Source organism: Protopterus annectens, chromosome 14.part0, assembly GCF_019279795.1.
Source record: "Protopterus annectens isolate FY-2018-M chromosome 14.part0, PAN1.0, whole genome shotgun sequence".
Taxonomy (NCBI): domain Eukaryota; kingdom Metazoa; phylum Chordata; order Ceratodontiformes; family Protopteridae; genus Protopterus; species Protopterus annectens.
Window position 1 is genome coordinate 848,508,339 of NC_056748.1, and position 27,750 is coordinate 848,536,088.

Sequence of the window (27,750 nt, forward strand, 5' to 3'; positions counted from 1 at the left end):
ATGTATCTTGAGCTTGTTTCTTGTTTGCTTTTCATTTTTTACTTTTATCATGTTTTCCCCATGAAGCGTTGTCAGGCAGCAGGTCTTTTTGGATAAGAAACATTTTTACAAGTGGGGGCATCACATAGATTTCTACTTTCAGCATGTTGCTTGGTACTTTAATAAAGCTGAATATATTATAATTAGAACTGCAGTGCAAGGAGAAGTAGTTTGAGTTGAGTGCTTCTGGTTTTTCTTATACTTGATTTTGACTGGCATTCCAGTAATGTATTTAAAAAGTAATTTATTTTTCATGCCTCACAACCTTTTGTTTCCATCTAGATATTAAGTAAGCTGTCATGCAGCCAATGCATTGAAATATTTTTATTCTTCTACACTTATTTTTGTCTTGATTGGACTTTCATAATGATGGTTTGCCACCCAGGGCAGCGTATTTAATTAAAGTTAGTTTTTTTGTGGTTTTGTGCATAGCTCCTCCCCTTTATGGTTGACCACACCCCTTCCCTTTGACCCCGCCCATTCAGCGTCTCCTGCAGCCCCCCTGTGATTTGAAGTCACCAGCCGCCACTGATTATTGTACATTACAAATAAAAACTTTTTGCTCTAATAAAAACTATTATAAACTACTAACATAAAAATAAAACACCGAGACCGGACTGTGGTTTAGCGCTTTCATTCCTTTAATGCTGTCAGGAACTTCTTCAGAACTCATACTACTTGTTTAATACATTCAGTATAAATAGAGTGCTCACAGAAATAATTTAAATTAGTCATGATGTCATTCTCATTAACTAAACAATTACTACTTAAACAGAATAAAACAACCAATGGTATACTAACTTTTGTTGAATAGCCTATAGAAAGCTGTATGTAATGAATAAGACCCATGGTAACAGAAACCAGGTAATTTCTACCTAGTTATCAACTATAATCAGTGAGGTACAATTTCAAGTAATAAATCTGTTAATGTAATGGCACAGCAATGCCTGCCAAAGTGTCAATTATTCAAGTGCTCCAGAATGAGGGTGACAGCTTCTGCCAAGTTGTTTACATATCCATCAGCTTTCACTTCTGGATGACACTCATCACAGGGCCTGAAATAAAAATAGGGAAAATTACTTTACAAAGACGCAACTTAAAACTAAACAAGCTATAGTAAGTAAAGTATACTGTATTACTGTTAGCATGCATCTCATTTTCCTCGGCCCTTTGGTCTAGTTATTTTAATTTCATATAATAATGCACAATTGTTACTGTTACTGTTCCTGTATGCTTCTCTTTTAAATTAGGTTTTTAACAATTATTTAATTAGCCCTACTAAATGAGCCACATAACGTATCATATATTTATTGCACTTGCACTTAATTTGCCTGACTTCTGTCCCTTCTCTCTTCAAATGTACTTCTTGTTGTCTTTTATCCTGTCTCCTGTTTGAAGCTTGCAGTCTCCTTTTGCATTAGTTATCTTAATACCTGCTCTTTTCTTAACTTAACATTCAGCTTTTCTAATGCACTGCTCCTAACATGTAATTATCCACAGCTGTCCACTTTCTTGCTGCACAGATTGGCTTCTCAAAAGATGTTGGAAAATGTTCTGTTTTTTTTTTTTCTGCCCCCCCCCATAGCCTGTCTACTTGCTCTATTTTTTTTTTCTTCATGAACTCAGACCACCTCTACTAGATGCTTCTAGTGATCCTATCAATACAAATAGCTAAACTTCGAACCTAATTTTCTATTGTTGTGAATTTGACATTTTTCTTTTTTCCTCCCCGTCATGAAAAACTTCCCACCACAAACATACAAACTGTACTCAGCCCAGGTGTCACTAGTATATGAGTAGTGGAAATAATTTAATTTTTATACATCCAGCCATAACATAGAGGCTTATGAGCGGGTCGGTGATCCTAATTGACTTATTATGTTTTGCGACAAAAAGCCAAGAAATTTACCTCAAGAGCGAAGCTCAAGTTGTGAATCTTGGTATGCATGTCTCAAACACATAATGGTAGGATAGGACCACCAAACCATTCATAATTGTTTGAAGTGAATGGAGCTTTATATGCACCATATATACTACTAGTCACAGTAAAAAAAAATAAATAAACCGTGTTTTACCAGCTTTCAAAGCTGTAAAGAACTTAATGAGCATTGTCAGAAAGGTAGTGTAACTCAGTCTATTATGTTTGCACTCATCTTCCAAGCCTCTCAACTGTCCAGATTTTTGCCTCATATGTTTGGTCTGTTCCTCATAAATTCTGTGGTTTTCAGACAAATTACTGAGGATTGAGGTCTCTAAATAATGACATACATTTAAGATTCAGACTTGAATCCTTTAGAAAATACAGGCAAACACACATCCTGAATTCTAGTAACATTCTAAGTTGATACAGAAAGTTGGGGAGATATTACTGATGGACAGCAGACAGAAACATTTGTAGTCTGCCACTGTCAATTGCCAGTCTGTACTGGCAGATTTTACTGCCTAGACTGAGACCCAAGCTTAACAACTTAAGCATGGGGTGCTTAACATTTCTTAAGGTCAGGTGTAGCACCACTTTAGAGCTTAACTGATTTGTCTTTTTCCAAATATCAGAGTGTAATCACCACCCTACTGGCATTACATTACTTTCAGTGCACTCTTTCTGACAGAGGCATTACGCTTGTGCCCGTTTCCTCAAGATATGGAGATTCATATAAGCATATAATATCATGCACATATGTTACCATATACTTACCTGTACATGTTAACCTCCACTGACCTCCTCCCCACCTGGCAGAAGCAAAAAGACATCTCATCTATCCATATTTTGAAGAAACACTCCTATTTTCAGGCCTGATTTACTCCTGCACATGTACCTATTTTGGAGGTATGTCCCTATTTTTAGGCTTGATTCATAACTTCACTCGATTTTCTGAAGCCGTCATGACATCTAATTTTTTTTTAAGCTGTCGTGTACATGGGAAACTATATGACATGACCAACATACAAGTGGCACCAATAATTTAAAGAAAGAGGTCACACATTTAACATCTCCATTATTCAGAAGCAAAATGAATGACCTTGTGTGGTAGAATTTTGTAATACTGTTCATTAAAGTGTACAATTTTTAAAGTGTCTCTTTGATAATCTGTTTACACTTTTCAATCATTTTTGTCATTTTGTCAATCTCAATTTTTTTAAACATTTCTGAGTAATATCAAACATTCCTACTAGAAGCGGGAAGACCTACTTTTCAAGGGCTTTTGTACCTATTATCAATCAATGTCTGCAGGTTGAGAGGTATAGAAACAAACTTTGTTCCTGGATTCTCTCAGTGCAAATTAGCCTCTTGCTTCCATTAAAAAACGTATTATGAGAAATAAGAAGCCAATTATATATATTCATTGACTTCCAAAAGCAACCCTTATAGAATGATTTCTGTCCTACAGCCCAAACAAATCTTCCAGGCTGCTCAATTACCCAAACTTTGTCAAGGCCAAGTCACCTATATAAAGCATCTGATCTGCTACCCTGACATTCTTTGCCAGCAATTAACAACTATACATAGGTTCAACAGTCTCTATCATCGAAAGTTCTCAGACTTAGCTGTAAGTAGCTTGCACTATCCTTGATCACATTTATGAATAGGGACAGACTGAAGGATGAAAAACTGGCAAGGGGGACCAGACCAAGAATTCAATGGCTGGATGAGTCACCTCCTCATGTGGCAAAAGAGCTGCTGTATAGCACTTGGCGAATATTTGGTTAAACTGCAAACCTCCCGTCCTAGACATAGTAATGACACACCAGGGCTGCTGGATGGAGACATTTTGTTTCTTACATAAGGGATTGGTCTACAAATGTCAGTCTCATTATCATCACTGAGATTATTATGGTCAAGAGTTTGCAGCTCAGGCTTGTAGACATTCTGAATGCTAATTCCTATGTAGATGGGCAGCAAGAAAGTGGCTAGTTTGCCAGATACAATTCAACAACTGGGTCACCTCGGGGGAAAAAAAGGGGAGTCATGTGGATGTAGGTTACCTGGACTTTGGCAGCATGTCCTACACTCTGCCTTATTAGAAACTGATGGTAATGGAGACAGAAAAATTGGGCTGGTGTAAAGGGATAAAGCAATGAATACCAACCAGGTGAAAAGCAGCTTGGGTACATGTTGAAACAGGTGTGTGCTTAGGAAGGATTGATGGGGCTTTGCTGGCTTACCTTCCTATGAATGGAGATATAGGGAATGATAGTGGAGGGGGGACACTGTAACCTTGAGGGATCATATATTTATAGAAGCAGGTGATATGTCCTTACCAGCATGTAGAGAGCATGCCAAAACCTGGGGCAGTACAGGACATGTACAGTAGGGGTTACAGACCTGAATATGTTCTGGTGCTTCTGTGCTCCTATCAAGGCAAGAGGCAACATATTCCATTCATTCCCCATTCTTGCAAAAGTGACTTGTGGCACAGTTGTCAACAATGTGGCAATAAGGGGAATTTTTTTTCTAAGTGCTTAACCATGCACAATTAGTAGTGACCTAGGCAACTACATCACAGCAAGAGCTACCAACCTTCCTCATGCACCGTGGGAGAGACATCCCAGTATCCTGGCTTGGGTAGCCATGCCCCACCCAAAACTTGGCAGGTGCTCTGGCAAAAAGCTACACCTTTCCATAACTCAACTCTAGCCCTCCAGGGCTCGAGTCTCTAATTGAACTAGTGACATCTGAGTTACAGTCAGGGCTCCCACCAGTTTCATCCAAGTTACAGTCAGGGCTGCAAACAAATGTCATCTTGAGTTACAGTCGGGGCTCCATTTCTCTGCATATTACAGCTGGTCTTCAGACAGACTTAGCTTAGAGTGAAAGACAGACAACTAGGCAGCAGTTCAGATTTAATGCTAAGAAACACAAGATGTTAACTTTGCTTGGGAGAGGGGATCTAAGGAAAAAAAGACATAATATAAGGGAAAGACAGAAGAGTAAACTGGTCTGCAAGTATAGTTAACCTTATCATGAATTAGGTAGTACATAGAATGTCAGTAGAGAAAGCCAAGGGATTACTAGGATGCATAGTGATGGATATGTGCTGCAGACATGGTGTCCCATTCTTAGGAATTCACTACCTTGCTTGATATGGTTTGAGCTATTTAACAGTTCGATTAACATTTACTTATTTCACACGATTTACTGCCTGAGACATACAGCCTACAGTCCTTAATGAGTAATTTCAGTGTAAAACTGATTAGTTACCATACAGCTTCATTCTACTTATTTAGTTTACACTGAGTCACTTTGATTCTGCACATCTGTTACTTTTTTAAACAGACAGTATATGAATAGTATATTAGTTTTACTGTGACACTTATCTTAGGCTTAGAAATAAATCTGATTTGATATGATGTTACCTTCCTGTTGTAGAGGACACTGCTCAGGCACTACCTGGATTATGGTCTCCATTTCTTAAATCAGAATAAGCTAGTGGCAACGCCAAATGGATACACATTTGATTAAAGGATTCTGCTGTAAGTCAAAAGTATCTCAGTATCCTAACTGGTTGGCATAATGGTTAAGGTATGTATCTCACAGATGCAAGCTACAGGGTTTGATTCTAACCTCAGGTTATTGGCTGAGAGACTAATATTTATCTTTGAACAATGAACTATTCTTGGACTGGGGGAGGGGGCTGAGTAGGTGTGAATGAGAATGACACTGTTGCAGCCTATGAGAGGCTCCAATATGCATCCTAGAAGAGAAATTGGGATAAAACATGGACACCGTATCCTGTCAGAAGATGAGGAGGTGAGGTGGACTTGAAAAGATATGCTTGAGGATTGTGGTGGGGGCACAAAACACAAGTTGCAGCTGACTTTCTTACTTTTTCTTTTGTTTTTTACACAAAGAAGATGGTAAAGTTCTAGAGCTCAATATCAGAGGCACTAGTAGACAGCATTCCTGAGCGGCCTCAGCAATGCCTGGATAGAAGGAAAGACAGGATGAGGTGGGAGGAGGAGGAGAAGTGGTCACATAGAGGTTAAATGTGACATTTGGGCAGATTCCATAGGTCTTGGGCTTTCTTCTGTCAAAGTGTATTCATGTGTTTAGCTGGAGCATTTTGCTTCTATACCTCAGAGCAATGTGGATAAAGATATCCTACAGCAGGTCTCTGCGGACATCAAGTATGACCCACTCAGTGAGCAGCAATACTTGACAAGATATTCCTGTAGCTACGTGAAGATAGTATATCATATCTTAAAGAGGAAACAGATGGTCACCAAACTGTGTGTTTCCAACCAACTTAGCCAAACAGTCAAGCCAATCAACGGGGAGGAGGTACTGAATTCCAGAGGCTGACTTCAACCAAACAGTAGCGCACATTTATTCAAGAGCTTGTAAACAGAAAGCATTCCTTTTTGGAAAAATAACAGGAATGTTTAAAACTGCCAGCACAAAAGCAGCATGGATTTGTGAATCAAATGTGCAAATCAAAATAAATGAACAAAGTTTTAAGATACTCAAAAAATATATTAAAAGCTGGAACAGACTGCTGAGGAAATATTAAAAAAACACTCATGACAAGAATCATTAACAGCAGCTATGAAGTATGGAATACAATCAGAGCAGTAACAACCAGTGGAAAGAAATCATTCAGTTCAGTTAATAAAGGACAACATATTGGTTACTGTTTTTTTCTGTGCATGAAGTAATATGTCTGAGCAAAGTGGTTTAGAATTATGTTGATTACTTTATATGTATGCATATACATGCACAGTTTACAGAGCTGTCTACCTATAGCAGTACTAAATACCCAATGTGCAATCGTTGCTACTTTTTTTTTTTTCTTTACCTGAGGAAGCTGAGAAGCAGCTAAGATGTATGCAAATAAACACTAAGCAAACATGTGTACATGATGAATTGTTATAAATATGCTTTAGTATACAAACAAGTATAATTAAGACAAACTCCTAGTTACATTATTCCTATAACTAGTACATAATTTAACAAAAAAAAAAATCTGAAAACCTCTAAATACTTACCCATTATTAACTATGTAATAAAATGGCACAAGTGAGTGACACGATGGAACAAACATGCCTCTTTTAGTAAAATGTCAATATTCACAGCTCTGTACTATCTGGAGGGCTTGTGTTTCTTTGATCTCCTATCCTACTGCAAAGCTAAATGAACAAACATGTTGACTTGCTTAATAGCTTTTAGTGCAGCACTAAAGAAATGACCTCTGTTTTGACGTAATTCTGGAGCCTGGCAGGAAACAGTACTGCAAGAGAGATACCATCTCCAAGGAGTTTCTTCTAAATACCCTTGAACTTTTTACTTCTCAGTCTTGCCTGGAAGCTGAGACAATGGAATATGAAAACCTAATTTTCCACCTCTATAAAAGTGCAAGCCTTCTGAGCTACTGATAAGTAAGAACCAGTACCAAGTGTAAAGGCCATCTGACACCTGAACTAGGATGAGACATTGTTAAAGACACACAAAATACAAATCAGCTTAGAGAAGTAATAAAAAACAATAAAATAAATGCTCTGTCATACCGGCTTTATTCTCCTGGACTGCACCTTTAAGTTTTCTAATTTCTCCTTTCGCTGGTTTTCTTCCACAAGGCTCAGGTAGAATATCTGTTATGATGACTGTGCTACCGACATGCTTCTCTGTACCATCCATGTTTCTAATGCAAATGTAAAATATCTTGAACCCTTCAGATTGTGCTGTTTTGCCCTTCATCTATTTATGCTTATATTCTGCCTTATTCCAGACAGACATAATTTTTATTTATTAAATGTACTGCTCCTAACATTTCCCCAAAAGCAACAAAATGTACCATGAAGTAAGTCCAGTCTCCTACAAAACACACAACCTGTTCCTCCCTAAAACACTTTCAGCCACTCAAACAAGAGTGCTATAATCTGCACACCACAGTTACCTTCATCCTCCTCGGTTTCCTCTCCCCCACTCCATCCCATCCTTAAAAACTTAATGATGATCTTCTTGCCTAATTTTTCTAGTTGCAAAAGAATTTCTCTGCCTCCTGTTTTTTACTGATTCATCATCATCATCAACCCCCTTTTTTCCCATTTTTCTTCATGGGGTCAGGGTGTTATGTCAGTTGTCACCATGACATACCTCTCAACCTGGAATCATCAAAAATCGTGACAAAACCCTAGGAAAGTAGGTACAACTGGTGAAAAAGCTGTAGACTTATTAATGTAAAATTTGCATGTATAATTATGTAACACTAACTACTCCAATGGAATTGTGGGATACCAACTTTTAAACACACCTGCTGTTTCCTGCTAGCTGAATTCCTTTTCCTGCTCAGTAGTTAAAAACAAATGCATTTGACTCTTTTGTATCTCACTACTATAAGATTTAGAGTGCAAAGTCGACAGTCTTAATTCTCTAAGCTCCTAAGAATCAATTTGTAGCGGCAATATCCTGCAGCAAGTCTAAGTATGTTTACATACCACCCCACTTCAGATGCTGTGCATCTTAAATGACAGTGCACAGACTGAAGTGATGTGTGAGGAAGTGATGCAACATGTTTTTAGGAAGCTAGTTTTCAGTGGGGCATTTTGCAGCACTGCCTGTGTCATTCTGAGGTGTGCACACAGTCAATAAATTGACAGTAATAAATGGGTATGGAGGTTGTTTGTAATGGAAAGTCATGTGTATGGGAGTGGGTTGCAATGTACTTAAAAGCAGCAAGTTATCCATTCTTTTTTTTCACATTCCATCACAATCAAACATCAGCATTGTACATAATAAGTATCAGTCTGCAGCAGTCTGGGCAAGATGTGTGTAATAGCAATTGATCACTGGTGCAGTGGGTAGTGTTGCTGTCTAACACTGCATGGTTCTTTGGTTGAGTTTTAGCCTGTGATTCCTTCTGTGTGGAGTCTGAATTTACCGTTCTCTCAGTTTATGGGGGCAACTACTATTTGTTAGCTTTGGGTTTTAAGCTTTATACACAACTTAATTTTCCTTGACAGAAAAAAAAGACAATTTCTTTCTTTACTCATGATGTTTTCAGGCAATCATTAAATAAAAGGCTGTAAAAAAGAAAAGCTTTAATATGCACCTCAGAGCCTGTCAAACCAATGACTTCTGCCACCCCCCAGATCCTGGCCTAATTTAGTAATTATCCCCAAAGTTATCCTAGTGCAGTCATGGTCAGTTAGGCTGCGATAAAAAGATGGGGAGGACTAAAAAGTAAGACAAAGTATGAAAAGAAAAACAAGAAATAAGTAATATATCTGGATGGTGTGGGGTCAGGGTAAGGGGAAAACCGATTGGTGCATTGGGACGGTGCAAGAGGGGACATTGTGCGATTTGATGGACATGGAGTCCTTTGCTTTGCCTTGTCATTTGTAGACAGATATCTGAGGTGTATGTAAACAATAATGTGGCCTTAAAATCTTAGTTCTTAATAACTTAGCACAATAGTCAGGGGCAACCCCAAAAATAATGACAGCCGATGACCCAAAATCAGAGACGTATTTTAAATATCACACTTATAGGCTTCAAAAGATGCTAGGATAACAGTTTTTGCATTAGCATGCATTAGCTCGACATGATTGTCACTGTTGAAGTGACACCCTGAACTCGTGTGCAAAATGGGAAAAAAGGGTTGAGGATGGATGGATGGATGAAGTCTGAAACTCATGTCTGTCATTATTTAGTGACTGCTGCAACACAAAGCTTCGTGCACTGCTACTAAATAATTCTTATTTTGGTGTATAGCCTTTGTGGTCCAGATAAAATTCACAGTTCTGCTGACTGTTTCTTGTAGTCCCCACCCCCAGGTATTTCAGATACAGTGTTATCATCTTAATGGCACTTAAAAAGTAAAAAAACATTTTTTTTTCTTCTAAAATATCGAGTCCATTTCTTCCATTTCCGTATAACCGAATCATTACTACTGAGAAAATATTTCTTTAATTTATTTACTTTAACATTTGTTTACCGGGAAAGTCTGACTTGGAATGAAGCCAATTTTCAGCAAAGGCCCGGAAGAAAAGCTCCAGACATATGTCTTTGTAATCTGAAATACGCAAAAAGCTTTCGTTACACCCTCCATACCTTGTACAAACTAAATAGAGCCAGCATGCTTGGGAGTTTTTATATTTATTTGAAACTTTGGGCTGCTTAGATTCTTACAATTACATGCCATTGCCAGAGTTAATAGTAATATTATTCATGTTGTCATCTAATCCAACCTAATTAAAATAAATATCACCACTTAACACAGCCTTTGGTCTACAAAAAACAGCATCATAGGTGACTCTGTACTACTGATGTTCCACTGATGCAAAAGAGGCAAAAATCTGGACATTCTGTGAAAATCTGGACAGTTGAGAGAGCTATGACAAGCACATTAACATCACAAATCACATCAATCGAAAGCACTGCTAAGTATTTTTAAAAATAAAAGAAATATGCAGTTTGCAGCAGATTGTAGAATCATTTTTGAATCCTTCAAGATGTGAGGATTGTATCTCCACACCCTTTCTACTTATGTGAACACAAGTGTAATTACTAAGGAGCAAGTTGTAATGCACCAGTCAAAACATGCTGCAACATGTTCAAAGTTTGTTTTTCATGACAGGTTTGTCCCCCAACACTGACATGGGGTCTGTGCTATCATACCTTTGTTTAATAACTCCAAAATCATTAAACCAACCATTTCCTATGTTTTGGCATCAAGTCCCACCAATTCTCCAGTTCTCAGAAGCAGCTGATAATTTCAGCAACCCACTCATTTTCATTCCAAGATGCTAAGACACCCCCCCCCCCCACCAACATGCAACACACATGCACTACAAAGGAACAGCAGTTTTGGTTTACTTACTTCCTCATGTCAACCTGAAATAAAAACATCACTGTTAGCCTCATGTTAAACACACACGCACACACACACACACACACACACACACACACACACACACACACACACACACAAACACACACAAAACTACACTCAGATATGCAAATGCCCACATACATACACATGCAATCTCCCATGCACACACATACACTCACTCAGACATGCGGTACATATGCGCATGCTTATGCAGAGAGACAGACCAGACACACGTACACGCAAAACAAAAAAATCAAGGATGTATACTGGCACCTTCATCATGCTCTTGACAAGATGGTTTATACTGACAATATATTCCAAGTTCCTTCCACTCTCTCTCTGTGAATTAATATTTCCTCAAGTCTACCTTAATCTTAAATCATTCACTGGCCAGCTGTTGCCCATATCTCCATTACCCTATCCATCTTGTCTTATAGCTCCACCCCCACCTATTTACCTCTGAACAATGTATTGTATCTGGACTGAAGCCTCCCATTTCTCTTCTCTCTTCCAGTGTGTACATAGTCAGCAAATTCACCCCCATATAACAGCCCTACCCCCATTCCTTTCATGATCACCTCACATGTCCTCAGCTCCTTAACTACGAGTTATCAAATGCTGTCCTCCACCCCAGAGCAACCAACTATTGTTACTTTCAAAGGAACTCAGTTGTGGCTTGATGTACTTTAATAGATTTTGAACACTGTCTCATAATATAACCGAGCACTCTATTACCTTCTACATACCTTAGAAATTACACACACATGCACATACACACACACACACCCATGCAGAACTTCCCTGCTATTAACCATCACATGAATTACAAAAATACAAAATGGTTGCAAGTAGTAGAAATGGGTCACTACAAATACTAGAGTTTTGGTCCATTTACTGTCTCTGTAGTCACCATCCAATTCCTTTTCTGCAGTTTCTATTAGACTGGCATTCTTTTTCACTTACCTGGCAGTCAAGGTAAATTTTATCATTCTGTGGACATGTGTAGGCACTGGGTGGACTGCCGAACTCTACAGAATGTAAACTGTAATGTGCACAGCTCCACTGCTGGTATTCCAATTAATAGTCTGAGTCTCCACTTTCAGACAAAGTTGTCTGAAAGGCAGGCTGCCTCACAAAGCTGATATTATCATGCATGCTCCTGCGTGGTGACATCAGCCATAAATTTAAAGTTGTGAAAAAAAAAAAAATTGAAAAAATCAGGAATTGAGGGGGCCACTTGGAAATTCGTGGCACCTCATTATTTTACCCACAAAACGTAAATTCTGATGAATTCAGTATGGTTGACAGGTATGTTACCATCTCTGTCTCTGTTCAGAGCTATTTTCCTGTCTTCTTCTACACTTATGACTGTCATAGGTCTTCTCTCACACACAATCCATCCACCTCTTTGTTGGATGTTCTTGTTTCTCTTGCCTTCTTCCTGCCTGTCCCAAATCTTAATCTGTTCTCTTTGACCTTTTCTGCAATTGGAACTACTTTGGTTTCTGCTCTTCTGTCCTCATGTTTTTGTCTGTCCCACAGTGTGCACCCTACCACCCATCTCAGGCACTTCATTTCCATCACCTCTAAAGTCCTGAGCTGCTTTGCCTTTACTGCCCAGGTTATCATACCATATGGTAGTACTGATTGCACCATTATTTTGTACACATTACTTTTCAGCTTCTTTGACATTGTTTGTCATACACTACACCTGACACTCTCTGCCAGTTTGCTGCAGCCTCTCTGATTCTAGCCTTCACCTCCTCATTCAGACTCCCCTTCTTCTCAACCACCCTCACAGAGAAATGAAGCTGCTAACCTGTTCCACTATTTCCCTTTTATCTCAGTTCTCAGCTTTTTCCGACTCCACTATTTGTTGCTATTACAACTGTATTCAGTTTCATCACATGTGCCTTCAGTTTTGCATTCCATTCCATTAACCTTTGCTGAAATTGTTGCTCAGAGACTACTTGTAATGCCCCATCATCTGCATAAAGCAGCTTTGCTGATCTGTCCCCTCTGACCTGTTTGCTAATGCAGTCCATCACCAGTATGAACAGCAGTGGGTCAGAGCTAAACCCTTGTGCACATCCATTCTGTGAGACTGAACACTGCCCGTACTTGACTCATTAGGTCCTAGTACACAGCTTGCACTAACGCTACCAATGTTTCTGAAACTTAGAACCACCACAGAACTGTCCAAATCAGTTTTCTTGGAACCTTGTCATATGCGTCTCTAAGTCTAACAATGCCCATTTGAACTGTTTCCTCATCTCTAGTGTCTTCTCAACTATTTGTCTCACTGCAAACATTGAGTCAGTTGTACTGAATCCTGATCTGAATCTGAACTGATCATTTCCCATCTTACTTTCTATTACTCTGCGTATTAATTTATCAATCACGTTCTCCAGAACTTTCATGGAGTGTTGCAGGAGTTTGATTGTTCTACCCACAGTCGTGAATGTCCCCTTTGTTTTTGAACACTGGTAGTATGCTTATTCTCCAGTCTTCTGGAATACACCTTTCTCTCCACTTTGCTATTAGTACCCTCAGGACCCATTTCTCCCTGTCTCACCCAGCATCTTTATCATATCTGCTGTGTCCTCATCTGAGCCAGCTGCTTTTCCTGACTTCATTTTCCATAGTGCTATTCTTACGTCTTCTAAGGTGGACTCCTCCTCTTCTCTCACCATAGGCTGTATTTGGGGCAGTACAACTTCTGTAGGGGTTTTCTTCATTCAGAAGCTGTTGGAAGTATTCCTTCCATCTGCCTTTGATGTCCTGTGGACTGGTGAGAAGTTTGTTGGTGGCATCCCTTATGAAGGGTGTCTGACCATTTTCTTTTATCTTTCGGTCTTTGCCTAGCAAACTGATATTATGTCATCTACTGACTTACTTTCTACAAGCTGGTAAATTGCCTTTGATGCCTAGTTCTTTGCTATTGCAACTCCTTTCTTAGCTACTTTGTCAACCAACCAGTATTTCGTCCTAGCTGGGTCCATCTTTTCTATCTCACACTTTTTCCTGCATGCCTTCTTTTTCTGATGACTTTCTGGACTTCTGCATTCCTCCTCTACTTTTTCTTGTGTAACTTATTTCCTTACCTGGCTCAGCTGCATATCTGTCCTGTAGCCCTCACACATGCTGTTTGGAGAAGTTGCCATTCTTCTTCAACTCCACCTATTTCCTTTTGTTCTTGACATGCTAGAGCCCTGAGTAGTTCCCTGACCTGTTATGTTTTCTCTCCAGTCCACTTCCAGATCTTCAGCCTGGTCTCTGTTGGCCTTAGAGTCTATTCTGACCACTGCTTGCCGCTGATTGTGGCAAGCAGTAGGTTATGCTTGGGCTAACGGTTTCACTGCAGATGACTTTGCAATCACTGATTCTACCCCAGTGCTCTTTCCTTACTAGGAAGAAGTCTAACTGAGTTGCATGTTGGCCACTCTTGTATGTGATCTTGTGACTGTGTCCCTTTCTGAACCATGTGCTGGCTATTATTTGACCATTACCAGACAGATGTCTGGTTTGGCCTCTCCTTTATTCCTGTTGCTCACGAATGTGCCTGTTTTTTACTGACTCGTCCTTCTATAAAATTCTCTAATTATGAATATATGTTTGATGAAACTGCGGTGGTGGTGCTGCGGTAGCATTGTCACCTCACAGAAGATGTTGTCCTGTTCGATTCTCAGCTAAAGTGTCTTCTGTGTGGAGACATGTGTGAATGGGCGTACCTTCGTTGAAGGTTGTGTGTCAGAGCTGGCAACTCGGTATGTAAAAATCTATGGCCAATCATTAGCGGACCGGAGTTCCGCTGTGGCGACCCCTAACCGGGAAAAGCCAAAAGATACAACAACATGAATATGTTTGATAAATGACTAGCTCAGTAGATCAGGAGATCAGCAGCATGAGCACGGATGAAGCCAATCAGGGAGGGATGTCCGCAAGAGGCCAGTCCAGGCTCATCCATTCCACTGTCTGCTAGATAGTATCAACTGCTGCATGAATGCCACCCTGTGGATACCAGGTGGCATATCATCAGGTGACTGACCAATGATAAGCATATTCACTAACAAAGCAATGCAACTGCACTGAAGCTGGTGTGTGCATACACATGTATGTCTATATATAGATATGTACATGCACATATATGTATGTACAAGCATGCAAGGAAACACATGCCTAGGCCCAGGACTGTATAATTTGTTTCAGAAAAGTATCCATACTGTTAGTGGAAAAAGTACTGAGAAATTGTGCTTTGCTTACCAGGATGATAACCTTTCCAATGACCAGTTATTCCCCCTCTAACTGCCAGGTGATAAGAAGATGAAGTTACAAAAAGAAAAAGAAAAAAAAAAACACTGTAGATAGAGGGCCTATAACATGGTGATGTGAAGTGTTCAAGGAGGTAGGATGGGTGAACCACAGAACTGATTTCCTATCAGATAAAAAACTGATGGCCTGAGGACCAAAACATGAAAAGCACACAGCAAAAAAAAAATAAATAAATAAATAAATAAGATAACAAACCCTGGATGTTGATGTAAAACTAGAAATTAGATAACTGTGACTTTTAAATAGCCAGTATAATTTCAGAAGCTGAAGTCCGAACATGCATAGTATGAAGGGTTTCCATCTGAATCTGGTCAAACATACAACTCTGAGGAGAGTGCACTGGCTATGCATCATATGTCCAAGTGTGTATCCATCACAAGATCCATTCCTTAGTACATTCTGACAGTGCAATCTATTACAAATCTGTTATGGAAATAACATGATAAAGCTCAGTGATTCACTTTACAGTAAAAGCCAAATCTATTGATTAGTATTGAAATGAAATGCCGGTTTAGATGGTAGACAAGCCCCCACACCACTATACAGCCTTTAAGCTATTATAAACAGCTCCCAAACTGCAAATCTTGAGGTCAATTATACAAAATATTTCAGTTGAACGTGTTCAATTAAATGGACTTGATAAGCAAGGTTTAGCTTAAAAATGACCCAAACTGATAGACAGATCTCTCTGAGAATCTGTAGTACATTTCAGCAGGTTCTAATGGGTTAAAATTAACTTGTCAATTCTTGTACAACGTGTTCTCACTGCCATGTACAAATATCTGCCCCACAATCTTCCATAACACACTCAGCGATCATACAGCTAAAAAAATATTGTCAAAGGCGCACAGGAGAGAAACCACATGTATAGTGAGGCTTAATATACAAACAGGAAGGTTGGTAGGCAGAATTGAAAAGTCCTTATTTACTGATAAAAATACACAGTTCTACTTGGCATTCCAAAAGATGATAAATGGGTGTTCTTAATAGTATAGTTAAAATCCACACAAATATTCAAAATAAAAGGCTGAACCCAGTGCTTTCAAAGAAAAAAAGTCTTACAAAAGAATCATTAAAACTAATTTCGGAGAAGGAAGCATGGCCTGATGGACTTCATTGTGGATTTCAGAGAGAAATGAGAGAGGAAAAGAGAAACATTCTGATGTAATCTTTTAAACAAATGATGTGAGAAGGTAAAGCATATGAAATTTAGATAAAAAGAAGATGACATCACTCTTCGGATGAATAGGATAAGGTAGAATGGAAACACAGACAACAGGTCAGTGGGAAGTTTGATAGAAAAAAAAAACGTTGGATTATCTAAATGGTAGAAAAACTCATGCCCCAAGTTAAAAGGATGGCAATATGTGATGAGTTAACAGAGTTCTTGAAGTACAACAGAAAGTCTACTGGCATTATTTTCTTAAGTGTTAGCTTCATATATCATGCACAATGACATCACAAGCTAGAAAATAAGTTGACTGTCCCTGTAAGGGGCTGTAGTGAGTTTACGACATTTATTGTATAGCAGAATAGAGAAGCTAAGAGTAAATGGAATTTGTGCCAAAGAAAAGAAGCGCTCTAGTGAGGATTTGCATCATTGTATTCTGAATGGTCAGTTTTAATGCCACTGTAGCATTCCATATGGTATAAAAGAGAATGATGACCATTTCTGCAGGTGACACAATGATGTAGTTGTGGAAGAGAAAATAAATAAAAAAACATGAGAAAAGACAAATAGGTAATTATGACATCTTTAACTACAAGGAAATACAGAATTATCTGAAAAAAAAACAGAAGCACTGGATAACAGTGCACAGCTGGATTTGAAGAAACAGAAACAAAAGAAATAGAAAAGGACTTGGGTGTGTTATATGAGACAATCAAAACGTAAACAAAACATATGAAAATCAAATAAAATGAACAACTGGAGAGATCCCTTATATAAGCACTTTTGGTGACCCCATTTATGAAAAGAAAAAAAAAAATAAATGAGAAAAGAGAAAAGCAGGTAACACCAAGCCAAAGTGTGGGATGCTACAGGTCATTAGCTACAAAAGGAGAATGGTGAATGAAACAGCTTTGTTCATCTTATGGCATTTTAAATTGTTTTCTTTTTCATCTGTGTGACTCGTGGTACAGCTGATAATGTATCTGAACATTTTCAAGGATATAAAGACTAAGGTTACAACAGCAAATACTGGTTGGAATGTAATCAAAACTTCAACTTCAATTTCACTACTGTGATGCCTGATGCACTGTCATCAGTCATCAGCTTGTGTTTATTTATTTACTTACGTATTTACTTTTGTGACCAGGTTAGACTTGTGATCTATTTTAGAGAAAGAGATTTTATGTAGACTGAGAAAACTTACCAGGGCACTTTTGAAATTTCTTGCTTTTCAGCATCATGCATTACTTGATCTCCAGTGTAATTTATAGATACAATATATACACACTGTTAAACATTTGTTATTATTTTATTTATTTTTTGTAATATGCTAGTTTTCTCCATATTTAAAAATAATCCTATTCTTCTTTCTAATAAGTGGTATGGGATATTTAACATCAACTTAAACTACAAGCAACTCAAGCAGATAGGTTCTCAGTTAATGTACATTTCCAAGATGAAACAGTGCACTGCAGCCTGTTTTTTGATGGTGATTTCCTGTTTATTAAATGTCTTGTGAAATTTTTACACATATTTCTTTCCTGTATCAAATATTGTTGTTATATTCATAACAAAATTGTACATGTATTACTTTCTTTTGACATGAAGCAAAGCTGAAGAAGGTCTTTAGACCAACCACTACTTTTTTTATTTACAGACAAATAAGTAGATAAAATGTAATCTTTTATAAAGCACTGCAAGTGGGCTACACATAAACTAAATTAAACAGATGACTATAGGTACTTTAATGAAAACTGTTCCTCCTCATTATGACAGTATGTATGTTTCTACAATGTGATAATGTAGCTGGGCCTACAACATGCCTATGCAGTATGCAGCTAGGCCCATAAAACGCATATCTCTGCAATGGTCTGCAATTTTTAGAATACAGTCATGCAATCATGCAGTCAGGAGGTAGTCTGAGTATGAACAATATATCTGGAATGCAGCCATACAACCTGGCTGCAGTCACACCATGAATGATTCTGCTGGAATGCAGTCAATGTGAAGTACAGCATGACTGTGGAATCCAGTCATGCAGTCAGACTACACTCCCAGCATGTACTTCATTATATAGTCAACCTACATGCCCACAGCATGCATGTACCTTAAATGCATCCCTGTAGTCTCTCTGCACTCCAAACATGCAACATATTACTAGAACACAGTCATGCAGTCAAGCTGCAGTTCTACCATACATTATGGGTCTGGAATGCAGTCATGAATCCAATCAGGCTACCACTGGAATGTAATCAGGTGACCACCATGGTATGCAATACAGCAATAGTAAACAAAAGTACAGACACAACAGCCAATCCACCTGAAATGTGAGTGCTGTGGAATGCCATTTCAGCACATTCACAGGGACTATGCCACTCTGGTGGTGCAGAAAGATGAAGAAAGATCTGATTATGGCCCAGGTGATACAGGGTCAATAAGTGGCTCAGACACCTGACTCAACAACAGAGAGGACTAGGCATTATCATTCATGCTGAGTAGGTGGTTCTGTGGGCATTTCCTGTGTGGATCCCTGGTGGAAACCTAGGAAGTCATGGCAGGAGGTGTAGGCCATAGGTGGAAATAAGTGGGCACAGAGCTAAACTGACATGGCTATGGGGTGATACTATGCATGTCCCCATTGCATGACCATTCCTCATGTGGCATCATAAAGACACAGGGGAGGGGGGAGAAACAGGATAGGTCATAAAGCAGAAAACTCCACCAGCTAGATGATGGATAGCAACAACCTCCCCCCAGATGCCCTTATGAACCTTACTGGCCCCAGCTTAAAATGTGGGTACTGAATCAGGGGGGGATTGGAGTGCTTGTATGCCCAGAGAAGGACATGAGGAACTAGGAAAGCTGTCAGAATGACAGAAGGGAAGAAGAAAAACAATCACAGGGGATACAAAGCTCCTCTATCCATGTTACATTGTTATACCCATGCTGGTACCTGTATCTTTCATACTTTTCCTCCTAGTTCCAGCTGACAACTGGTATCCCCTTCTTTTTTTGAGCCATCATCCAAGCAGATGTCCTCCCTTATCACTGATGCAGTACGCTTTATTCTTTGAATATCCTGCCAAGGATAGCCAAGCATCTGGCCTGCATACCAAAGCCTTTACATATTCCAGGTGGCATACATCAGAAGTATGTCCTACGTGCAAGGTATAAGGTACATATGTGATGTACAAGTGCCTAATCTTCAGAACTTCTTTGCTGTCAGTCTGAACACTATGTTTGAATTTGGTCTGCAAACCATTCACCAAGCTGGTTCCACTACAGAGCCTTCTACAGATAAGTGCCCAATTGGGGTCTCTTCCTTTCTTTTTCTAAGCATTATTTTAGTTTACATGTCATCCAGGAATGGAATGTGTAAGTATGGGAGGGAGATTCCCCATTAAGATAAATACAACAGTGCCTTTTTCGTTTGGGTGCTACCCATGACCATATGCAGGGCCAGATTTTTCAGGCATTTACCCTAAGATACTCCACGATCATCCATCATCTCTTTCCATTTACTTAGAAAGCCAGAGATTGAAGGTTTTGTTTCAGGGTACTATGGCCTAATCCACTCACCCCAACATTCATTCACTGCTTAAAAGGAAACCCCAAAAGGTGTGAATTGATCCTGCTACTGTCCAGCCTCTAATGGATATCTCTGTTGAGTTGGATGAAAAACCAGAGAACCATCCAGTATTGCTGTCAGGTCCCTCTGTCATGATCCAGTTAGAGGCCATTATGAAGCTGCCTACCCACATGTCCACTGAAGCTGTGCCTATGTCTGGTGCAAATGTGAAGGGAGAACCGTGGCTGATTATTTTGAAGGTGCCTAAGGGGTTTCCCCAAATACGTGTTAGGAAAGAAGTGCCTGGTAACCACACTGGATATAGACAGGGGTCTAAACCTCCTAGAATTGTTAAAGCTGATGTTCCTTTGAAAAAGAAGCAGAAAACTAAACATGTGACCCCCGTGGCTAAGGATCCACATAAAAACTGTCAGGATTTTACTCAATCGCTTTTCAATGCCCTTCTGGCTCTTAAGTCCCACCCCCAAGATTCTTTCTTTCTTCTTCTGTTCCTTTATCTTCCACTCCTTCCAATAACCCTTGGGACTCTGACTCATCTGATGAAGAGTTAGACTCTGGTGAGGAGTCATTGACTTACTCTTCTCAGATCCACACTCTCCTTGTCTTGGGAGATGAGGGAGAAGACTTACTTTCTCCTGACTTTCCTATGGAGGAATTGTCTTTTCAGCATATGGTGGTCGTATGATGGAATACTTTAAGTGGGGCTGTTCCTAGGTTTCTGATGTTCAAACAATATTCTACGAAATCTTACAAATAGATTCTTCTCAGACTTCCGCAGTCCCCCCAGTGCTGTCTGCCCTCCTGGATACTTTCATTGCAGCTTCTCAAGCCCCTGACTCTTCTGTCTCTAAGAAACCTGATAGGCTCTATAAAGTTACTGAGGCTCTACAGTTTTTATATAAAAGCCCGTTCTCTGATCCTGCAGTTCATTTGGTAGCCATTGATAAACCATTCAAGTTGTTGGTTTCTTCTAAGTTTCAACCTTCTGTTAAGGTCAACCATGTTCAGGTATGGTAAAAAAGTATATACCTCTGCTACCTTGGCCTTCAGGGCTATTAATTACTAGATCTATATGAGTTAGTATGTCCTGACTCTTCTCTCGCAACTTGGGGGTATACAGTCTGACTTACCAGGTCCTTATCAGTTCAGTGAAAAATCAGTTCAGTGAACAGCATTTTCAGTGCACTTACATCAAAAATGCCATTTGTTAAACTGTTCATACTGAGATCGTGGTACAGTGAGGATCAGGATATTTGCCCTTTCCCCACTGTAGTGCGATCTTGGAGTTGGCATATATATTTAGCAGGGGGGTGGGGGGCAGCCCTCCACATGAGCGGAATTGGATGAACGGCATTTCCAATGAAATGCTGTTCACTGAAGTGTCACTTTGATGAAATGATATAAATCCCTGCCTTACCTGACTCAGAGGTAAGACTTCTAGCATTTCAATTTTGAGCTCTGCATCTCAGGTGGCTTGTCATTCCATTAAATGTAGCTATGACACTACTGATGCCTCCTTGTGAGCAGCTGCAGTTGGAGCTGTTATTAGGAGGTAATTCTTGATTATCCCTCAAGGCTCTGCTTGAAAGACATCAAGGCAAAATTACTGGATTTTCCATTTGACAACCAGAATCTCTTGGGCACTGTTATGGCTGAATTATTTAAGACCATTCACGATAAGGGTAAAGTTATGCAGGATTTGAAACAAATCTTTGTCTCTTCTGTTCCGAAGTTTCAGAGAAATTATCCTTATAATCCTTATTCTGTTTGTAGGCAAACTAAACAGCCTTCTGGGGCAAGAGGGCTTCTAGGAGAGTTTTCCCAGACAAGCCTTCATAGGGTGTAAGAGTCAAAAAGCCTTCTTTCCCTGACAAATCTACTCCTATATGACATTCAGGCAGTCCTATCCCTCAGCCAGATTTCTCTGCCCTCAGGCTGACTCTTGTTTTTCTTCTTTGGCGACAGATAATCCTGATGCTTGTGTTCTGTCCATAATCCAAAATAATTATTTTATGGCTTAGAAGTCTCATCCTCCATTCTTAGGCCTTCCTCAGCCTCTTCCTTGTCAGGTCCAGTATTCTGGTTCTGCAGGATCTAATGGTTCATGGAATTATCCAGCCTGTCCCTTTGTCTCAGAAGGGAACAGGTTTTTATTCCAGAAAGTTTCTGATTTCCAGAAAGAAGGGGTCATGGAGGCCCATTCTAGATCTGTTCTTTCTCGACACTTTTCTCAAGGTCCCTTCTTTCAGGATGTTGTCTCTTTAGACACGGTTCCCCCTGCTGCTTTTTCAAGCCCTTCTGGTAACCCTGGATTTGAAGGACGCTTACCTCCACATTTATATTCACCCTCTCTTCAGGAAATGTTCACATTTCTCTGTTTCTTCCTCTCACTATCAGTTCTCTGCTTTGCCTTTTGGTCTTTCTACAACTATTAGAGTCTTTACCAAATATCCAGCCCCTATAATAGCCTTTTGCAGACTTGAAAAAATTCAAATATTCCCTTATTTGGGAGACCTTTTGATTCAATCCTTCCCTCAGCAGCACTTCCTTCAGGATCTACTATTCACCATGATTCTTCTGTGCAGTATAGGGTTCACACTCAATCTCCTGAATCCCTCTGGGGACCAAGTGTTTATGGCTTGCAGGATTCAGACCATTCCAGTGTTGGCTTGTCTCTTGCTACCCATGGTCCGCTCTTTAACTGCTTATTTCCAGTCTTTTCTTACTCTTCCAGTCCTTTCTACAATGGAATTTCTCTCAGCTCTGGGGTATACGACATCCACCATTCCCATGATTCCCTTTGCAAAACTACACACGAGGAACTTTCAATTGTATGCAAGACTGTTTGGTGCTAGCTCTGACACCCTGTGAAATATCTGATTTATCTATAGCCTGGTCTCAAATACCACTGATGGGTTCCTCAAATTTACCTGACTCCAAGTCTGCCTTTCCAGGCTCCTCTCCCTACTCAGAAGCTGAACATGAATGCTTCCGATCACGGATGGGGACCCTTTTCTAATGGCCTTAAAGCCCAGAGTCCTCGGTTCCATCTACACCTGACAGACCATAATCAACATCAAGGAGATGAGGGCTCTACTTCTAGCTTTCCAGGCTTTTTACTCTATTTGGTTTCCAGGTCCTCTATAAGTTTATATACACAATACCACAGTCATGTGGTACATCAACAAGCAACAAGCCACAAAATCTTACCATTTTTGCAGGCTGGCTCTTCAGGCTTGAGATTTTGCATTCCACCATCATTTGGTTCTTCATGTTGTCTATATTTCTTTCAGTGTATGGTTTGGTAGCAGACTCTGTGAACAGATCCAGGCCAAATCTTCATGAATGGATGCTTCACAGGGATGTGTTTCTGGGCATTGTATACCAGTGGGATACTACTCAAGTAGATCTTTTGCCTTCCACTTAACCGAGAACTTCCCCAGTTCTGATCAAGAGTGTCAAATCCTCTGGCTTGGAAAGTGGATGTCATTTCTTTTTTTGGAAGAGGATATTTCTGTATGTCTGTCCCCTTCTTCCTCTACTACCAAATGTCCTGCACAAGATCCTGTAAGACAGGCATGCAAAGTCTTGCTGGTAACTTTCTTATGGTTCAGAAAGCACTGGAACCCCTTTCTATCTCATTCAGCCAGAGGTAGTCATCAAAAGTCACCTCACGAGATGGATTTTCTAACACAAGACAAGGATTCTCTCATTCACCTTCACATACTCACCTTTTAACTGACACTTTATGTCATAGAGTTTTTATCAATTTTCTGAGGACATGCTTTGAGTTTTGCAGGAGGCCAGAAAACCTATTACTAGAAAATGATAAATGACTAAATGGAAGAGATTTTCTATTGGGTGTCTCAAGCATGACCTGGACCTTTTTATTTTGGGGGGGTCCTACTGTCTTTTTTTATTTGTTTGAGTTGCTCAATTCTGACTTGGCATGTTCATCTATTAAAGATAATTTCTCAGCCATTTCTACTTGTCAGCATCTGAATCCACCTTTGGCTTCTACTTCTGAAGTCAAACAACTTTAGAAAAGTTGTTTCGACAGCAAGAGTCAAGTGGGATTAGCTTATTCTTCCAACAGAATAAGGCAGACTGGGATTCCCCGATTTGAATGGGGTATTTCAGAGCAATACAGATAAGGCTCCAATACATAGCAGAAGCATACAACTATAATTCAAAGTGGAAAGAGATGATGATGAAACAGGGAGAAAGCTCAAGAAACAAAAGAAGACTGGGATTTTGGATGCAGACATTTAAGCAGAATAACAATAATCATACAGAATATTATATTCATAAAGCAGCAGAACGTATTCTAAGAACTAAGCCAACACTGGAATGGAGAAAGGAGATACTGCTGATAGGGATGACTTCAATTAGGGATACAGACAATAGGCAAGAAGGGGCTGGAATTTATCAGAGAAAATGGGCAAAGGAACCAAGGTATTGGGGCCAAATAACTAGACAGGGAAAGGTAACAGAATGGGAAAATGCCAAGAGCTTTTTTGGACTGCAGGTTAGAAATTGCCTTCCTTATCAAGGATTGATATTAGAGCACTGGCAAAGAGAAAGGAATAGGGGGGTCCTAAATGAAACACCAGTGTTGGTGGAGTTGTAATAGAATCTATAGCAGAAGTTAACTTTAAGAGTTGAGGGAAGTGACCTCAGCACAAGAGCTGTAGTAATTGGTTGTTTTGGACCATTTCTAGCTCTTTTGAAGTTCCCTGTTTAAAATCCGCGTTTGCACAGCTTTGCACGATTGTGCGTATAGCGCAGCGCCGGTTAAACAAGGTTAAACTTCTGGCTCCGCCAAGTGTGCTCTTCAAATTTTCCCTTAAGAAAGCTCTAATCAGTCTACTCGCTATATTATAAGCCTAGCACTTGTTCTCAAAACCTCTCTTATAAGTAAGCACTCTCAAACTAAAGTAAGCACTACATCCACCCCTGTGAATACCCACTTACCTTAAAGGCACAGCACTCCCTTATACTATTCTAGCATGTCGAGTGGTAGAGTGCTGGCATCCTCTCCAGTTCAGCTGGTTAATCTGGGAATCTTGAGACAATGTTACAATTGTCTCATGTACACAGACAACCCTCTCCTCCTCCCAACAAACACAAATACATGTGAGAGATGCAACTATATAGCCAAACTGGAGGCTGAACTCTCTCAACTCAAGGCTGGCAAGACCAGACATGAGGACATGGTAACCACACACACAACATATCCAGTCCCACATAGACCTACCCCAACTGCAAACCAATCACATAACAACACAAAGACATACTCGGAGGCTCTAATAAAAAACTTACCAAAACAACAGAGGCCCCCGAAGCAGACACCCAAAAATCCACCACCTCAAAACATAACACATGCAACACATACTTCAATAAATCAGTGTGTCAAGCAATCACAGCCCTTAAGGCCAAACACCATGCCTGATACACTAGTAATAGGTGACTCTATAGTCAGACACACTGATGTCCTGCTTACCAGGCTGAGCAAGGAGAGGGTGACTGTGAGCTGCCTGTCGGGAGCTAGGATCCGCCACATAACACACGCACTCAGGTCACTCCAAAGCAAGTACAAATATGACTCCGCCATTGTCCATGCTGGCGTGAATGACCTGAGACGTACCTCCCTGGACTACATGAAAAGAGACATAGAGGAGCTCTCTGATTATGTAGCCCAGGCTGGTATGACCCTGACCCTGAGCAGCATCTTGCCCTCACCAAGAATGATGCCTCAATACAATGACAAGATGATCAGCTTTAATAATTGGCTCAAGTACTGGTGTCATTCTAAGGGGATCCAATGTCTGTCTGCTTGGGATGACATGTTGGACAAGCCACGCTGCCATGAGGGCGGCTTACACCTGTCACCACTGGGCTTCGGATATTGGCTAAGGCTCTTGCCACCCCATAGTGCCTTTTTAGGCAAGGCTCAAAAGACAAACCCACCTCCTTAGAAAACAAAAATGGAAAAAAAACTAAGGGTAATGCTGCTCAATGCCAGAAGTCTAAATCTCAAGATGCAGGCTCTCAAAGCACTCCTCAGTATGGAGAACATCGACGTCTGTGCAGTAACGGAAACCTGGTTCAAGGCTCCTGAGAGCACCCCAGCACTACCAGGCTATACCTCGTATCATGCTTTTCAACCCCAAAACCCGGGCCGAACCACAAAGGGAGGGGGAGTGTCCATATTCATCAAGGACACCCACACCTCCAGGTTAGTAGCAACACATGAAGCATCGGAGACCATACAGGTGCAACTAACCATAGGCAATACTGCTATACAACTGGTAGCATGTTATAGACCACCCTCCCAATCTCAGAAACCCCATTCAGCCTTCCTGAAGACACTGGAGGATATCAATGTATCACCAAATACCATCATACTGGGAGATTTCAACTACCCTAACATAGATTGGGTGCATTATTCTAGCCCTAACACCCTGGCCTAGAGGTTCCTGGAATTCATAAATTCAAATGCACTGGAACAGCTAGTCACATCTCCCACTAGGGGAGATAATATACTAGACCTGATCATCACAAACATGGGGACAAAATGCTCCACACCAGAAGTATACCCCTCACTAGTGAGATCTGACCACAAACTAATCACCCTGGATATACATATCCCACCTACACCCCCAGCACAAAAGACTATAGTGAAAAACTTCTCAAAAGCCGACTTCACTCTTCTTAAGACTGAGATGGTATCCTTTAAGCCCACTGGGCCAGTGGAAACCACATCCCACAATGCTGAATCCTTCACAAATGCATTATATGGACATCTCCAAGAATGCATGGATCATGCAATCCCAAATAAATCCAAGACCCTCTCCACCAAGGGCAAGCGTCCTGTCTGGTGGACCTCAGCCATAAACAAATTGTAAAACAAAAGAAGGAAGCTACTGCACGACAGAGCAAAATCCCATAAAGGGAAGACATCTCTGATCAACACTAGCAGAAAACTACTTTCTCTCATAAAAACATCCAAGGCCAAATTTGAGAGAAAAATCGCTAAGGACACTAAAGATAACCACAAGGCCTTCTTCAGCTATGTTAGAAACCTGGGTGGAAACCCTCAGATATGCTCAGAGTTAGTTCACAACGACAAAAAATACACTGAACCCACAGATATTGCCAACATTCTGGCTGACAGGTTCAGTGCAAATTTCTCCCCTCCCTCACCCCCAAAAGATGAAATACTTATCCCAGCTGAATGTAATCTCCCTGTCATCTCAGATTTCCAGGTGAGAGCAGCCCTCAGCAAAGCTAAAAACACAGCATCAATGGGACCTGACAGCATCCCGGGTTGCGTGCTACGTGAACTCCAAGAAGAGCTTAACCCGCACATAAAAATGCTATTTAACCTTAGCCTTACCACAGGATATGTACCTGAACACTGGCGTACAGCAACAGTGGTCTCACTCCACAAAGGAGGCATCTCTACAGACCCTGGAAACTACCGCCCCATAAGCTTAACCAGCCTGGTCTGCAAAGCTATGGAAAGAATCATTATGGAACTCATAAACAGAGACATTGGGGACCTACAGACACTTGATCCCACCCAGTTCGGCTTTGTAAAGGGCAGATCCTGCCATTTGAGCCTGGTTGATTTTTTCAAAACAGTCACTAGAGCCATTGATGAGGGTAAAGCAGTCCATACAGCCTACCTGGACTTAGCTAAGGCCTTTGACACAATACCGCACTCAGGCATCATAGATAAGCTCAGCAGCTTAAATGTAAACCCATATGTCACTAGATGGGTTGCA

The 27,750-nt window shown here is 40.2% G+C and overlaps 1 protein-coding gene across 1 annotated transcript in view; it reads right to left on the bottom strand.

Moving 5' to 3' along the window:
• Window positions 1-657: 657 nt before the first annotated feature.
• Window positions 658-27,750, bottom strand: part of LOC122789291 (phospholysine phosphohistidine inorganic pyrophosphate phosphatase) — a 1,206,440-nt gene continuing 1,179,347 nt past the window's right edge. Inside the window, exon 7 of the mRNA XM_044056603.1 lies at window positions 658-1,094. Within this exon, the coding sequence (XP_043912538.1) occupies window positions 998-1,094 (97 nt within the window). The 3' untranslated portion in view covers window positions 658-997. The remainder of the gene's footprint in view (window positions 1,095-27,750) is intronic.